Here is a 17,170-nt window from a genome sequence, read left to right as displayed (position 1 = left end):
GGGTTCAAATCCCTACTCTTCTACTTAGTAGCTGTGACCCTTGGCCAGTCTATGTACATGCTGAGCCTCGCTTTACTGTGTGCAGGATGGAGTTATAATGTCTCCCTCACAGACTGCTGTGAGCAGTAAATGTGTCCAGCCAGTGCCCAGCACATGGCAGGCACCCAATAAATGGGCTTCCCCCGCCCTCCCTCTGGGGGATGTTCCAGAGCTGCAGAAGGCCCAGGCAGGCAAGGCTGCGATGGGGAAAGGGATGTGGGCTGCAAGGCATGGGCGGTGGGAGAGATGGGGCCCCTAGAGCCTGGAAGGCGGTGTGTGGGCTGAGAGAGAGTCTGTAGCGCAGGACGTGGTAGGAAAGGCTAGCATGGGCTGTTGGCCACACCCTCACTCCCCAGGTGGTAAAGGCCCTTTTGGCACCAGAAAGGAGTCCCTTCAGCATCAGTCATGGGAAGGAGAGAGTCAAATGACAGAACTCATCAGTCTAGCATGTGTGGAAAATGAAAATGCTTCCAGAAAGGGTTCAGACAGAGCGCTGGAGGACTCATTAAGTCAGTTTTGTGGGCCCCCGTCCCCATGCCCCCAAGTCAGTAGTTCTGTGGCAGGGCCCGAGAACTCGTGTGCCCAACAGGTGTCCAGGTGTTGCTGCTTTTGCTGCCTGTCTCAGACCCCCGCGCTGGGAACCGCGGCTCCACAGCCTCCTATAGATGCACTCCCTACCTCAGGGGACGGAGAACCGGTGAGAAGTCTGGGTGCCTGCAGGAAGGTGATGGCAGGACAGTATCCTCAGTGCCCTTGGGGCTGACTGAGAAGCCTTCAGCCTCGGCTCCTGGCCACTGGGGGAGCCCAGCTTCTGGTACGCGGGAGTGGCCTCAGCTAGCGATGCAGACTTTGGACGGCACACCACATGCCTGTCTCCTCTGCATCCCGATGGCGGCAAGGGAGGAGGGAAATGGCTGGCATCTGTTGAGGGCTTACCAAGCAGCGACCTGTGGGACACTCGCCAAATGCCACTCACTTTAGAGAGCAGACTCACTTATTTTTTTTTTAATTTTTTATTGTTATGTTAATCACTTATTTTTATTTTCACAACTCTGTGAGAAAGATACAACTGGCCCCATTAAAGGCTGGGGAAACGTCCTTCGAGAGTTTTGGTCACCCACTCAAGGGCACTTAGGAAGACAGGGTTCCCCTCTAGAACACACAGTGGTCGGGTGTTAAATTAAGCAACGTCCCAGCTCAAGGGGGCTCTAAAGCCATCTCAGGCCATGGGCCGATCCTATGTCACCTGTCCCAACAGCCACCTCCTGTCACCTTGACCTCCTTACCCTCCTTTGGCTCTGTTGTCTCTGCCCCCCCCCCCCACTGGGATGTCCAGTTGGGGAACGCCACAACAGCCTCCCCTTGGGCCTGCTTCTTCCTCCCTGCCCTCCCCCAGCCCACTGGCTCCAGTCTGACCACAGTGAGCTTTGTACAACACACCTCAACCATGCCCCCCCCCCGCCCCCCCTTGCTGAACTGGCTCCCTGCTACTCTCAGGAGCAAGGCCTGGTATTCTCCTGAGCAGGGCATTCCACACCCTGCCTGGTTGGGCCCTGCCTCCCTCAGTGGCCTCCTCTCCCCCAAGGTCTCTCTTGCACGCTGCGCTCAGCCATGCTGACTCACTGCAGGTCCACAAACATGTACTCTCTCCTGCTCTGGGATCCTGGTACATGCTGTTCCCTCTGCCTGTAACACCCTAACTCCATAGTTCCTGGCTAGTTCCTGCTTATCAGTCAGTGGGTGGCTTAGGTGATCTCTTCTCAGTGAGTCTCCTCATCCCAGTGAAGGCTGGGGGAGGCGCCCCCTCCCATGGATTCTTTCTCATTTCCTTTTACAGGTGTTTTCAAACATACAAAGAAGTAGCAAGAACAGTCTAATGGGCCCCCCATGGAGCCATCACTCCATGTCCACACAGCCCTTTCTTTTTAGTCTGCCTTCCCATCCACACTACAGGTTCCTGAGGCCGAGATGATACCTCTGACCCCACACCCTCTCAGGACATTAGTGCAGCTCTTGGCCCAGAGAAGACCCTCCATCCACTGTGGGTGAATGCCAGGAGTCCACATTTGTTGAGCACCTACTATAAAATCAGGTGCTCTTCTATGTGCTTACAGGTCTTAGCTCACTGTATGCGCATAGCTTCCCTGTGAGGCTCCTGCTACTCTTTTCTCCATTTCATAGATTGGAAAACTAACAGCTCAAAGGTTATACAGTTGGTCAGTGGTAGAAGCCAGCAAGGCAGTCTAACTATGGAACAGAGCTGCCCACAGAAATAGGATGTGAGCAACATGTGGTATTTTAAATTCTCTGGTAGTCATATTAAAACAAAAATAGATGAAATTAATTTTAATAATATGTCGTATTTAACTCAGTGTATCTAAAATATCACTTTAACACGTCATCACGTAAGACATTATTAATGAGATACTTTATAATCTGTTTTGCATACTAAGTCTTCAAAATCCTGTGGGTTATCTTACAGACTAGCCACATGTCAAGGGCTTAGTAGCCACAGGCAACTGCACTGGCCAGCAGAGCTAGTGGTCAGCACCCTGGACAGTGGCCCCAGAGCCCGGCACTCTCAACCACTTCTCTGCTTAAATGGATAAAGGAGGAAATGAATGAATACAAGTCCCCAGGACCCTTGGGCCTGATCTTTCCTTGATAATTACTAATGCTTAATACTTTATGGCTCTTTAGAGTCTCTCTGGCACTATTTTGTCTGCCATAGAGATTATTAACCCTGTACCATGGACGAGGATTACGGAGTAAAGAGGGGTCAAATGCCTTTCTTTGACACATTGCTGCAGGTGACAGAGCTGGGCCTTGAATGCACAACTTTGGACTCCAAGTTCTGTGCTCTGTGTGGGGTGGGACACAGCTGCCCCTTGAAGGAGGACTGTCTCCATCTGGCAAAGGAGGGTGTCTGTTTAGACCTCAGGCTGGGTTGGCCGCTGGGGATGGGAGCCCCATTTTGTTCAGGCCCTGGAGGAAGTGATGCCCTTGGTGAGTGGCAGGGCAGGCACAGGCTGAGGAAGCAGATGGGGCCTGTGCCAGGTCCTCTGTGGGAAAGAACCTTGTCATTCTTCAGTCTCAGTTTGGCCACAAGAGGCTGAGAACAAATTGATGGCAATGGAGCCATAACTTACCTCTGAAGGCCTCTTTGTTCTTGGCAAAACAGAGGGGTCATTAGTTATGGCAAAAGCACTGGTGTGCAGACATAAATCCCCCCAGCTGCAGGGCTGATAAACAGCCCGGAGGGGATGGGGGCCTCAAGGAGCCAAGCAGGTTAACCGCGTGCCATGGATCACTCATGGGCTCAGACCTGTGTCCCACCCACATGCAGACAAAGCCACCCCCTGCCCAAGCTCTGGAGGTGCCCAGAGACTCAGTCACCCACAGTGGCCATCAGGACTCACACCTGGCTCCAGGAACCCCTGAGATCCTCATTTTTCTTTCAAATGAAAATGGTTCCCTAGCATCTAGGGTGGGAGCAGGCTCCCATGGGGTACTCAGGGCCAGCTTGGGCCAGTCAGCATGAAGGTGCCCCTGTGGGCATTCCTTCTTTCTGCTTCAAGCCAAACAGACACTGGCTGAGCCTCCTAGGAAAGGGCTGAGACTTCACAGCACTGGAAAGGCAGGTGTGTGAGGCCAGATCCTGGGCAGACAAAGTGCTTTGCAACAATGTCTACTGGTCAAGAGAAGTAGAGATGAGGCTATATCCTAGTTTTCTGCCTATCTGCTTCCCTGGAGACGTCATCCTCCTGCCTGCCTGCCTGCTCTAGGCTCACACTGAGGCTGGATTACAGGGAGACCATGCCAGCCCAGGGCCAGGGAGAAGGGCGGGCAGGAACAGGTGGGTGGACAGCCAGGTCAGCCAGGTACTCAGGATGGGGAGGGAAGGAAAAGGGAAGGACTGCCCTCAAGCTGCCTAAAAAGAATTTGGGTGGGGTTGTGGGTTGCGTAGTGACAAACACCCATGAGAGAGTTAAAGAACCATTAAGCCCACCCTGCAAACGAGGTCCAAGTGCTATCTTAGCAAGGACGGCAACTATTTGCCGCTGGTGCTGTATGCCCTCTCTCTTTCTGCACCCATAGCAGACTCTACCAATTGAATACCACACTGAGCCTGCTTGGCTTCAAGCAGCCATTACCAATCAATCACAGTTGGCATGTGAGAGGAAACCCATTTGTCATCCTTTCTAAAAGCCCTCAAAGCACATTTTTGCTGGCAGTGGAAATCCTAAAATGCTATGCTAAGTGCTGCAAGCCTTCTGGAAGTTTCTGCCTCCCGCCTCCCATCTTCACGCACATCACCTACCTGTAGTTTCACATCCTGGGTCTCCCTTCTCAATCTGCTATTCACACTTGGGCACCTGGCCCAGGAGAGTATGCCCCTGGAAATCTCAGAGTACACTGCCACAGGCAACTGTCCCCAGCCCAGACACCAAAGGCTCAGCAGCTCTGCCCTCCGACCTCCTGATGCCAGGGGAGGGGGTGAGGAAGGAGACCTGGCTAGGGCCATCTTTTTTTTTTTTTTAAAGATTTTATTTATTTATTTGACAGAGAGAGACACAGCAAGAGAGGGAACACAAGCAGGGGCAGAGGGAGAGGGAGAAGCAGGCTTCCCGCCAAGCAGGGAGCCCGATGTGGGGCTTGATCCCAGGATCCTGGGATCCTGGCCTGAGCTGAAGGCAGACACTTAACGACTGAGCCACCCAGGTGCCCCTAGGGCCATCTTTAAGGGCTGGAGAGGGCCTGGGGTTCTGAGGCTGGTGGCCTGGCACCCAGAAGGAACTGAGATGGACAAATACCCTGGAGGATGGCCTCTCAGTGTCACACAGGAATTTCCAGTCTGGTCATGACCGCAGGCTAGCTCCTGGCTCCTTGCTTCCCACCTTCATTTGGCTGGGGTATGTCTGGAACCAGCCCACAGGCAATGAGATGAGGAGACAATCCCCCACCCAGCCAGGTGTCCCTTTATGCTGCCACCTTATCCTGGTGCCTCAACTCTACCACTCTTGGGGCTCACTGGTGTTCCCTTAGGTCTCCAGCACAAGCCCCTTGTCCCTGGGGGGCACTTGGTTTGCTTCCCAAATTGAAAAAATCATGAAGAAAACCAGCACCAGCATGGGCCTCCCTTCTCCTCTGCTTAGCAGGAGAGGGCCCCCTAATTCCCGGGGAATTCTGCCTTCTTGCAGAATGGCTTCCTTCCTTCCTAGGACTAGTTTTCCCACATCCTAGCCTAAGGACCCTCTGCATCTGGGGAGCTGTGAGAAAGGGCTATTCTGGGGTCCCACCCCAGTTTCACAGAACGAGAATCTCTGTGGGTGCCAAGGACTCTGCATTTTTGGCAGGAGCTCCAGGTGATTCTTGGGCATATTGGAATTTGAAAACCCATGACCCTAGAATCACATTCCTTCTCTCCTCCCTTCCTTCATTCCACAAGTACACATTGGGGTTTACTCTGCTGAGTCCTGTGCTGGGTACCAGAATGGGGAGGAAATGGGGTTGGGGAGGAGAGGCCTGAACCCTTGCTGCTGCTGCTGACCACATGAGCCGGTCTGGCATTTGCTTTGGGGCCTGGGGTACCCTGGGCTTAAAGACATGATAGTAGTCATACCGGCAGCTGCAGGTCACAGGGAGCCCACAATGCCCCTGATTTCCTGCATTCCTAAGGAGGGGGAGGGTCTTCCTCCCACGAGCTAACTCCCAGCTTCCCAAGGTTATTATTAGCTGCCAGCAATAATAACAATAACAATAAGTAACACGTATAAAGGAACTTACATCCATGAATTAGGTTCTCTACATATATTAAGTCTTCTGACCCTTAATCACCCAAGATAGTAAGCACTTCTTATTGTTCTATACTTCTATACTGAGGTATAGAGACCCACCTGAGGCAATATGCTCACGAGACTCCATCCTCTATGTTCTTGATCATTACACCTTGGTGTCTTTTGAGCTTCAGGGGAAAAAATGTCCCCCAAATGTCACTCCCTGTTGTGGGGGTGTGGTCGGGAGAGGCGATGGGGTAGACACAAGCCTGGTGGCTTGCCATCCTCCTGGCCATCAGTCTGGCCTGCCCAGATGCGCGAGGCTGACCCTGCACTGACTAGGGGGCAGGGCAGGAGGCCACCTGTGGGGTGGGGTAGGAGCATGGGGACAGAGCCAGTCTGTGGAGGAGTGAGCAGCCCTCATGGGCCTCTCGTCGACTCCCTCTCTCCAAAGCCACTCAGCCCTGGGACAGCCAAATGGAGCTACTTGGTCCATCTTTAGGTAGGCATGTGGGGTCAGAGATCCCATCAGCCAGAACCTTCTCTGCAGCCAGGCACTATTCTGCCTAACCAAGCGATGGGGCGGGAGAGGAGGGGGCTCTGTGCATCCCCTGCAGCACTCCTGATGAGACAAGAACTCCTAATGGTCAGAAATGTGAAAAGAGCATGAAATCAGGTGAAATTGCAGGTCTGTTCATCCTAAAATGATGCACAAACTGCCACCTTTTCATCAAGTCAGAAAAGCAAAACAAAGAAACACCCACAGCACTGAAGGAGGTAGATGGGAGTCCCCAGTGACCCAGGCTCAGAAACCCAAGGTGCTCAGATGCCGCGGACCATGGACAGTGGCACATGCTCCTGTCCCCCAACACCACCCAAGCGGCCCCCAACATCTGAGCCTCAGTCCCCAGCTCCTCTCCTCCTCCCCAGCACCTCCCTCCTTCATCCACTTCGTCCCCTTCTGAGGCCTTCTGCCCAGCGTTTTCCCTGGGGGCTGGTGCCCTCATACCACGGTCCACACCCCCAGACCTCTGCTCAGACCTGCAGAGCCTGACACTCCTGCAGTGGGGATGGGGGGCCAGGGCGCCGAGCCCTTACCTGAGACGATGGTGTAGCCGATCCCCCGGGGACGTCCTTTATCCTGGTCGACAGCGGTGATAACGCGCACCGTTGTGCCCTGGGTAGGAGAGAGGAGGGACCTTATTTGGCTGCCCAGCCCCTGGGGGGCCATCTTTTTTTTTTTTTTTTTTTGGCTCTCTTGGCACCTGCAGCTTCCCTCCCCAGGTAAGTGGAGTCCACCAGGCCAGCCTAGGAAGTAGCTACTGAGGGCTCGGGTCTCAGCTGTCCCCATCAACCCGGGGACATAACACCGAGGCCTCGGCAAACAGCTCGGAGTCCCTTGGAGAGGCCCGATCTTGCTGATGCTCTCATTCCCCCTTCCCCTCCCCATCTCCCCTCCATCTGGTGTAACCACCCAGGAAAGAGGAAAAACAAGCTGGGGGACAAGAGATCTGGTCTCTATCTCAACCACCCATCAAATTGCTGTGTGACCTCAGGAAGGTTGCTGTACCTTTCTGATCTCAGTGTGCCCTACCTTAATATGAATAACGGCAAAATCCCTGGGGCCCTGCTTTCACTGGGACTTGAGTAAAGGAGAACATCATGGATCAATCACTCTACTAATGAACGCATCATAAATCCTGAAAGTACTGACCCCCGAGGCCACTATGGCCCTGTGAACCATGCCCTATCCAGCACTGCCACAGCAGCTCCTGCCTCCGTTGACTTTGTCCCACATCCTGTTTCTTCTCCCTGCAGCACTGGGGGGGGGGGGGGAAGGGGCCAGGATCTGAGACTACCAGGATGGGGCTTCAGGGGTCTCTGCTCTTAGGGCGCATGCAGCCTGTGGCGAGGGGTCAAGGACAGATTCACAGACACTGCTATACACATCTAAGAGTGCTCAGATGCAGAAATGTACCCCGAAGTATAGAAGTCCACCTGGAGGACCTGGCAAGGGGTTGTACAGACAGCAACATTGAGGATGGGTCACGAAGAAGGAGTGGGAGTTTGCCACGGAGAGAAGCTGATACAGAAGGCAAAAGACAGAGCACAGGCAGGGACTTGGGGGCATAAGACTCTCGAGGAAGGGATCCTGGCATGAATGGGCACATTCAAATATCAGCTGATGGACTGGTTGGTTGATTGAATAAAGGGATGCACAAAAGAGGATTCTGACATCACCACTGCCGCCGCCACCACCTGCTGAGTCTCTCCTTGCCCACGGTGACCTTCACCTTCCTCTCCAGCCCTATCACACCATTGTCCGGCCAGCCAAGCCTGTCCACCTGCCTGCCTGAAGTTCTGGCTTGGGCTGCAGTTTCCCCTGGTTGATAACCAGCAGGACAGCCGGTCCCCGTCCCCTAGGGAAATATCAACCCTGGCATTCACACGCCTAATGACGATCTCTTGTGGCCTTGATAGGCTGCCTCTCACCCATTTGCTGTCCATCAGCTAGAGGTGTGAAGTCTGCTGGCTGTATGCTCCACCCCTACCTGAGCACCTCCTCCTGTGGAGAGAGTCTTGTTCTCTGACCTATAGGCCCTCTGATCAGTAGGGTGGGGCCCTGGGGGCAAGATACACAGGGGCACCCCCACCTCACCCTCCCAGAGCAGGGCTGTCCCTGTGCGGCTGTCGCTCCATCCTCTCCCAGGCCCAGGAACACCTCTAGCTTGGGCTGAAGGAAGGCGAGAATGTTCCAGGAGAAACGGTTCCCGCAGAAACATGGACATAGCCCTGAGACCAGGGCCATGCAGAAAGCAGGTCTGGCTCCCTCCTTGGGGCCTCTTTCCCTGGAGAGACAGGAGCTCGGGCTACATCCCCTGGGGGAATAGACTGTTAAAAAATCAGAGAAAGACACCATTAAACGAGCCTCTCCCCAAGCGGGTTCTGAGGACCTGAACTGTGGACCAGCTTTGAGGGCCCTGTTCTTTCCCGAGCACCCCCTCTGCGCCCGGTGCTGCTGCAAATGCCTTCTGTGTACTAATTCCACCCTCACACCCACCCCAGAAGCCCCATCTTCTAGATGAGGAAACTGAGGAATTCGAGTTAAATGGCCTTGCCAAGGTCCCACTGCAAGGAAGGAATGGTGAAGCCAGGGTTCAAAGTCAGGCACTTTGGCTCCAAAAAGCTCTCGCCCACCAAGCGATGCCACTCCGTCCCACGTTCTGTTATAATAATGGTAACTGTCATTTATGAACGCCCTTGCTATGTGGCAGGCACTAATCTACGCACTTCACGAGCATTAGCTCATGTCAAATTTGGGACAACTTACATATCCCACCATTCCCTTGGGCTTCGATGTAGTAATGGCTCCTCAAAGTAGTAAAGTGATTTAAAACAAAACAAAACAAGACCACCGCAACCCTGTTAACCTTTGTTCTCCTGGGCTTTCTGACCTGATGACAGACTCTTCCCCTGTAATATCTGCTAACGGCCCCAGACCCAGGCATCTGTGGAGGGTCACTGCAGGGTCTGCTCGAACAGCTTCCCCCAATGTCACCCCACAGAGGGATCTTTTTTTGGGGGGGGTCTACCCCTCTAGGAGCCACTCCTCACACAGGAGAGGCCTGGGTTTGCCCCCAGGAGAAGGTCCCCCACAGTGTGGGACTCTGGTGTGAGGCTCAGGTGCCAGGACATGGGGACGACTCCCTCTTTTAGAGCCCCATCTGGCCTGGTCCCAGAAAGTGTCTCAGTTGGAGGGTCTGCTGAGGACAGGGACAAGCCTGCCAGTGTAACTGGGTCCAGAGCCTCCAGAGCACCTTTCCAGAAAGTCACTGAACAGTGTAACTCCAGGGGCAGCTGCATGGCCCCAGGCATACAACCCAGAAGTGGCTGTGCTGAGCTGGGCCTATAGATAAGGACAATTACAAGGACAAGTATACCACAGGAGGTCTGGAGGGGTGGGCAGCGGTGGCCTATGCAAAGATGGGACCTGGTGGCCAAAGCACCCTCAGGTCTCAGAGCCTTGCGAGCGTCTCGCCATGGGCACCTCCACCGTGGGCTGCCTGGAGGCTCGCGGACAGGTGGGCCTCAGAGGCGGCCGGTGGGCAATCAAGACGGGGGGACAGGGAGGCTGGCTCTCCCCAGGAAGAGCCACCCTGAGCTTCTGGGAAGTGAGAGCCAACAGGCTCCTGACAAAGTTTGGGGTTTCATCTCTTTTTGGGTAAATAAATCCATTTTTAATAAAACCCTGAGCTTTTAATACAAGTGCAGCCACAAAGACTGGAAATGTTATAAGAAGGAATTAACGGGGAGGAATGGGGGCTCTTGGGATCCCACAGCTCTTGTTTCAGAGTCTTAGTAATTATATTTTCAATATACTGAAACTTATTTCCAAAGACGAGGGAATGGAGAAGCATGGCCCAGAGCCAGGCCCCTTACTGGCTGGCTCTCCAGATCGGGGCGGGGGTGGGGGTATGCACCAGCACGTGGCTGGGAGAGCAGGTGGGCAGGCCCAGGAGGTTCAGAGAAGGGTCCACCCTGCCATGGGGCTCCTCCTGTCACAGGAACCCATGTTGTAAGGAAATGAGGCACCCCCCCCCCCGCCTCTGCCACCCCGAGAGGCTAAAGGTGCACAGGCCTCCAGGGTCCCGGCTCCTTGTGGTGGGAAGAGCAGTATGGTGGGGGGTTAAGGGTTTGACTCCGTTGCCAGACTGTCTAGGCTCAAATCCTTTGAGTGAGTTACTTGATCTCTCACTGGCTTGTTTTCCCCATCTATAAAATGGGTATAACAGCCCCCACTCCTCAGCAACTGATATGTGTACAGCGCTTAAACCACACCCAGTGCACAGCAAATGCTATAAAAGTGACTGTCACCGTTCAAGCATCTGATGAAAGCTCAGGTGTCTCTTCCCAGACACTGCATGCCAATGCTGTGCCCCACAGTTTCAGCACATTTGGACTCCCTAGCACCCCAGATTCATAATCCGTACCCTGGAGCAAAGGCGTCTTCTGGGTGTTAGAGAGACAGAACAGCTAACAGCCCAGGAAGGGCCAGCACTCGTTAAGTACCTACTCTGTACCAAGCACTGTGCTGGGCACCCAACAGAGGTACTCTCAAGTTTTCCTCACAAGCCCCAACAAGGGGGAGTGTGCGAGGAAACAGGCGCAGAAGGTTCCGGCATTGGCTTCAAGTCACAAGGTGTGGTCAGTGGGTGGGGCGAGGGTGACTAGGGAATGGAGGCCTGTGCTGGGGTGGGTCTGGGGGACTCCACTGCTCTGTGGCAGAGGGGACAGGCCCAGGGCTTGACGCCCAGTAAGGCGTGCCGAAGACAGGGGTGGGCGAGGGGTGCGAGGCAGGCCCGGCCTCTGAGGTTTGGGTACTGGTGAGGAAGTCCAGGCAGATTTGAGAGGAGCTGAGACTCCTCTAGAAGGAGCTTGTGTCTCGCCTTCTGCGGCCTGCCTTTCCCAGAGCAGCCGGCCAGGACAGGAGCTGGAGCGGGAACCCACGGGGCGGTGGGGGCCTCAGGGGTCCTGGCCCATCTCTCTCCCCTGGGACCGCCTTCCCCATTTCCATGACAGGATTAAGGACTGGAAAGGTGGACGACGACGGCAGTCTGCTCTGGGAGTGGGAGGTGCCTGTGGGGGGATGGGCGTGGGGGCTGGAGGGGACTTCCGACAAGAGCTGCCACAGGAGATTCTGAGGCAGAAAATCCTATTTCTCAGGCCTTAATTCCAGTCAATTCCAGTCAAAGGGCCGATAGGCATCAGCTGGCAGTAATTTGTGCAGTTTATCCGCTCTTTTCACCTTCTATCGGTCCTTCACTGACGGGCAGGCCGACATGCCGCTGCTCGCGTGAGGAAATTAAAATTTGATGCAATAATCCCAAATAAGAAGGATTTTATTAGGTAATATATACACTTTAGATGAGGCATGCTGGCCCGATACACCGATGGAGAGAGGCATACGTGCTGGGAGCCACAGATAAAGGGAAGGAGTGAGGCAGAGTGGGCAAGGGTCCGACCGGAGGCCCCGGCCGGCGGCGGCCAAGCTGGGAGCGGGGACGCCTGGGTCCTCGGGGCAAGGAGGCTGAAGAGGCCACGGTGCTCCCTGGCCCTGGCCAGCCTGGGACGTACGGCGTTAAGCCAGGGTTCCACACTGTAAAGCGACATGCAGGGACCGCATCAAGGCATGGAAACCGATTAGAAGCCTGGAAAAATCAGGCTTGGAGCATAAGGGAATTGGCCTGCAGCAGAAAAAGCTGTGCTAGAGACACGGAAATGGGAGCACTCCTTTCAAGTGTGGGGGCAGGGCGGAAAGGCAGAGCTGTGCGCACGGTGAGACGATTCCGTGGGCGCCCTGGGGGGAGTCCGACCCCTCCCACTTACTTCCTTGTCTGGCTCCTCCGAGCCCCGTCGTGACCCAAGTGGCGGGGCTCAGACCTGCCCCCTGGCAGCTCCCGCGGCATTGGCTTTAGCTGTCTCACAGCGCCCAAGGGACAACCGACTCACAACCACTGCGAGTGAATGCCTTGCTGGGGACTCTACACGAGCATGAGCATGTGATCTCCACTCCTTAAAACCCGCAGGGTAATGGAGGCCCTGCTGCAGACATTACCAGTCCGTTTCCCCGGGAGGCAGCGGTCCACAGTGTGTGGGATTTGGCCAAGGCGAGTGCAGGGACCTGCTCCGAGTTTCTCTGGCTACGTGGCCACCATAATGTCCTCACTTCAATCAGCAAGTTAGCTTCGAGCACCTTCTCTGCACTCAGCCCTGGGCCCGATGTCCTGGGGGACCAGGTCCCAGAGACTCAGGCTCCTCGATTACCAGAAGCTCCAAAATAACCCACCTGCACGTTGGTGAGCGTCATAGGTGCAACTATAATTCAGTGGTAAATTATGCAAGCCAGGGAGAGTCCACTCTACCAGAGCTGAGGGGAAAGAAATGGCTGGCTATGTCTGTGGGCTGGTGGGGATGAAGCCAGGGGGAAAATTTCTAAGAAAGGTGGCCAGTAAGCTGGGAAGCAACAGATGGGCAGATTTTGGATTGGTGACAGGAACAGGCATGAGGATCATAGGATGGTGAGAGGACTGGTCTGACCAGGGCATCGTTCGTTCGTTCGTTCGTTCGTTCGTTCATTCATTCGTTCATTCATTCATTCATTCATTCATTCATTCATTCATTCATTCCACAAACACATCCTTAGCACCCCTGATGTGCTATGCCCACAGCAGACCCCATCCCTGCTGAACTATGCGTCCGGTCCAGCAGGGAAACAAAGGCTGAGCAAGCTGTCCAAAGGTGCTGAGTGCTAAGAAGGGGATGTCCAGAGGCCAGGGGCAGTTGGAAGGGCCCACCTCCTCTGAAAGGTCAGGGAAGGCCTCCCTGGGCTGAGAAGATGTGGGCGTAGCAAAGAGATTTTTGAAGGAGATAGCCTTTAGTCTCAAAAGCCAGAGGACCTGCTGTCCGTGGACCACTAAGAAAGAGCACATTAGGGTAGGGGGCATTGAGATGTCCCCCTCTACCCTAAATTCAGCTTCAGACACCTGCAACAGGAGACCAAAGGGCATCTTGCTTGTTAGATCTTCCAGCCCACACCCGGCCCTGATAAGGAAGTGGCTACCTCCAGACACCTGGAGACGGAAGCGGAGTGCTTTGAGGATGCGATGGTCAGGATGGACCACAGTCTCCAAACTGGAGGTCGGCCTTCCCTGGCCTGTGGTGGCCTACAGGTACAGTCTGCACCCTGGCCAAGGGAAGCCTGCCTCTCACTCATACCTAATTCTGTGAGCCCGTGCAGGTGGGGCCCCTAACACCCACATGTTCAGGTGGGTGCCCTACTTGGCTCTCAATGTTGTGCGTCCTTCCTGTAAGCACACTGAGTTCCCTCAAAAGGAAGGGCACGTTTTTCTTTCTGTAAGAGTGTCCCCCCAAGCTGCATGTCCAGGGGGGTTGTAGCTGCCCAGAGGAGCCAGCTTTTCTTAATTTAGCAGCGCAGTGTGTGTGTGTGCTTTATTCTAGTTTGTACAGAAGCATGGATGGCTACCAGACCAGGGCTGGGTGAGCAAAGCTGCCCACCCCCAGCCCCTGCCAAGTGGGCAGTAGCATGTTTGGTTCTTTAAGACCCCCGGTCTTAAAGACTGGACCAGAGGCAGACACAGGGCCCAAGGGCAGCCAATTTATAGCCTGGCTGGAGATCTGTGACCTTGTGACATGGCACAAAATCAGGAGCACAACCAATCAGATGCCTCTTTTGAAAACGTGGGACTTGAGAAATCCAAAGATGGAGCAGTTAGAGGGGCAACTGGAGCTGTGTGCTCTCCGAGAAGAGCCAAGCCTGAGAGGACTGGGGAGTGGAGAGCAAAGTGCTGCCATCGTGGGCAGTGCTGGCTGGCTGAGAGAGGCAGACTGACCTATGGGGAATGTGGCTGAGCCCAAATATGATTTGGTAAGCCTGGCTGAGTCCAAGTCTGCTCTCCAGACCAGGCTGGTTCCACAGGCGTCTCTCTCACCCCACGTCAATCTTTCTGAACTGCCCCCCTTAGTTTATACTGGGAAGTCTTTGTGTTTTTACCCCTTGGAGCCCTCCAGGGGTGAAGTTAGAGGGTGAGGACATGGGGCGTGGTGGTGTGGTATGAAGGGGGGGTTGGGCTTTCACCGGGCTAAGACACCCAACACTGACATGCATAGGGATTGAGGAGAGTAAGAAACGCCAAGGAAGAGCCTGTCCGGCCAAACAGGGCTCCCATCCCTAAGAGAAGCTCAGACGGAAGTCCCACGGGGGCCAGGGAATGTCTTACCGGAGGAGAATGCTCATAGATGTTAGTGCTGTAAGGCAGGTTGATGAAGATGGGGTCCATGTCCTGGACATCTGTGATGATGATGGCTAAGTTGGCCAGGGTGGACAGAGGCCGGGTCTTGTCTTGATCCTTAGAGGACGAAGAACACACAGCCTTAGGGGGTGACACTGTTGACACGCACATGCGCGCACGCGCGCGCACACACACACACATCTGAACACATATGACACCCATGTGCACAAACATGTGTGCCCAGGGATGCAAGTGCTCCGGGACTCCTGTGGGAAGAGCATTACTACACAGAAGCTCGAGAACTCGAAGAACCCACAGTGATCTTTGACCTGTGCAGGAAAACATAAACAGGGCCCTCCAGGCCCGGCAGAAGGTGGCTTGTCCAATGTCACAAGGCAGGGTTGGATAGAGCCAGATCTCCTGCCCCCAGCCCAGCCTCGGCCTGATCACCCGGGACATGCCATGGGTGGGATGACTGGCTTGGGGTCAAGAGATGGTGCCATCCTTTGCAACTTCTCTTGATTCAGACAGAGGGCCACTGGCCCTCGCCATACCAACTTCCTGCCCCCTCTCATCCCGGGGCAGCAAGGGAATGACCAGGATGGGTGCTGCTCAGAAGAAAGGCCCTCGGACAGCAGAGGGGGCCACCCTGAGACCTGCACCCCCGCCCTGCGCCCAAGGTTTACTGGTCAAGCAAGTTTTCTGGCAGAACCAGCAGGGGGAGCTCCAGGGCCTGTGACATTTGAGGGACTCCAGGAAGAAATCCTGAGAAGTCATGCGGGCCATCCCCCTGTGGCCAGGCAGGCAATGTTTAAACCCCCCTCGTCAGTTGGAAATTTAGCCTTAGGAAAGCTCATCAAGAAAGGATACCAGAAACACAGCTTCTATAGCCCTAACATACACCGCCCACCATGATAAACTGTTTAAAGAGCCCTCTGTTATTGAATGACAATAACCCATGGGAACAGACTCCATGCTGAGAGCGGATTACGTAGCAGGCACCGCGCTGCACCTTGTTTGCTTCTGTGGATACCACGTGCCCATTACTCAGATATATTAACGGAGACTCAGAGAGGTTATTCAGAGATGAGACTCACAGAGACAACTTGCCCAGAGTCAAACAGCTGGTAAGTGTATAGCCAGGACTCAACTCAGATCCTTCTGCAATGAAAACCTGCCCTAACTGCTTTGATTTGGGGCCCTAACATCAGCTCAGGCCCTGACTTGCTGGGTTGCTTCGAATAGATTCTCTTCCCTCTTGGGGGTCTCAATTTCCTTCTCTGTGAGATGAAGGGGCTCAATGCAAGGACCTCCATGGACCCTTGGGCCTGTAAATTCTCTGGTCTGGGATTTGAGGAGCGACTGCGCTCTGATTAGGTCTTCCTTGGTCTCGGGGGGACCGGAGCGATGCAAAGCATTCCTCCCATTACAACAAGCCTAGAGCCTGCTCCTGCCCTCCAGATACAGAAGTGCAGCAGAGCCTTTGGGAAGGGAAGGCAGGTTGTCCTAAGAGCCCTCAGGGGCAGCCACGGAGAGGGCGAGGGACTTTGGGGCTGAGGACTGGGTGCAGGAGGGTGGAGGAGGTCTGGACGCAGGAAGAGCTGGGCGGAGGGTCCACTGGGGAGACAGCCTCTCGGGCTCCAAGACAATGGAAACCCACGGCCCAGGCTTGGGGACTGCCCCTGGTGTGAGAGCTCTCAGTCAGGGACCTGAACAACCAGGCAGACAGGGCCAGAGTAGGAGGAACAGAAGTCCCTTGACCTTTAGAGCAGCGGAGGCCAGTGGTTCTTATTTGCCATTACCAGGCTTTGTGTGTAGGTGGCTTTGTCCAGCCTGGCACCTGCCCTCCCTGTCCCACAGCCTCAGGGCCACAGCCCTGCTCCTGCCACAGATCCCTGCATCCAGCCTACCTCAGACTCCGGGGCTGGGGAAAGGGGATGGCCGTGGACACACCTGGCTGGGCAGGCACCTCGCCAGGCTCCCAGCTAGCACTCTCAGCAGCCGCTCCCCGGGAAGTCCTCCCATTTCCCCACCTGCTGCCCACCCAGGGGTGGCTGGGAGCCCACACTGCTCCCTGTGACGCCCCACAGGAGAATCTCCTTGGGGAAATGTCCAGCAGCCAAGGGCACAGCACCAGGCTCGAGGGCGGCTGCGCTTCAGGTGGGGGAGCCATCCGCACAGGAGGGCCCCTCCTGTTCCGCAGCTTCCAGGCCTGCTCGCCAGCAAGATTAACAGCAATTTAACTGTATTCACCATCTCAGCTGGAGCCCAGGCCTCTTGACAGGTCCGGCCACCCAGGTTCTTGCCTGTGCCCGGCTCTGGTCTCTTCCCTGCCTGCCCAAAACCATTTTCAGGGAAGATGGAAATTACTCCATAGGATACGTGCATAGCAAGAAAGAGAGCAAGCATCTGTGTGTTTCTGGGCCCCAGCGTGTGCAAATGGAGGGCAGCTGGAGGGGCACCACGGCTGTGTGTGGGTGCGAGGCAGCGTGCAAGGGCACAGGTGCATGCAGAGAGCGGGTTCTGGTCTTACACACCCCCTTG

General features: G+C 55.0%; 1 protein-coding gene across 1 annotated transcript in view; it reads right to left on the bottom strand.

The window, feature by feature from the left end:
* Positions 1 to 17,170, bottom strand: part of CDH23 (cadherin related 23) — a 414,708-nt gene that overhangs the window by 215,414 nt on the left and 182,124 nt on the right. Inside the window, exons 8-9 of the mRNA XM_027587690.2 lie at positions 14,615 to 14,743; positions 6,915 to 6,993 (exon numbers count right to left, since the gene is read on the bottom strand). Of these exons, the coding sequence (XP_027443491.2) occupies positions 6,915 to 6,993; positions 14,615 to 14,743 (208 nt within the window). The remainder of the gene's footprint in view (positions 1 to 6,914; positions 6,994 to 14,614; positions 14,744 to 17,170) is intronic.

Source organism: Zalophus californianus, chromosome 15 (assembly GCF_009762305.2).
Source record: "Zalophus californianus isolate mZalCal1 chromosome 15, mZalCal1.pri.v2, whole genome shotgun sequence".
In the NCBI taxonomy this organism is placed as follows: domain Eukaryota; kingdom Metazoa; phylum Chordata; class Mammalia; order Carnivora; family Otariidae; genus Zalophus; species Zalophus californianus.
This window is presented reverse-complemented; position numbering and strand designations above follow the sequence as displayed.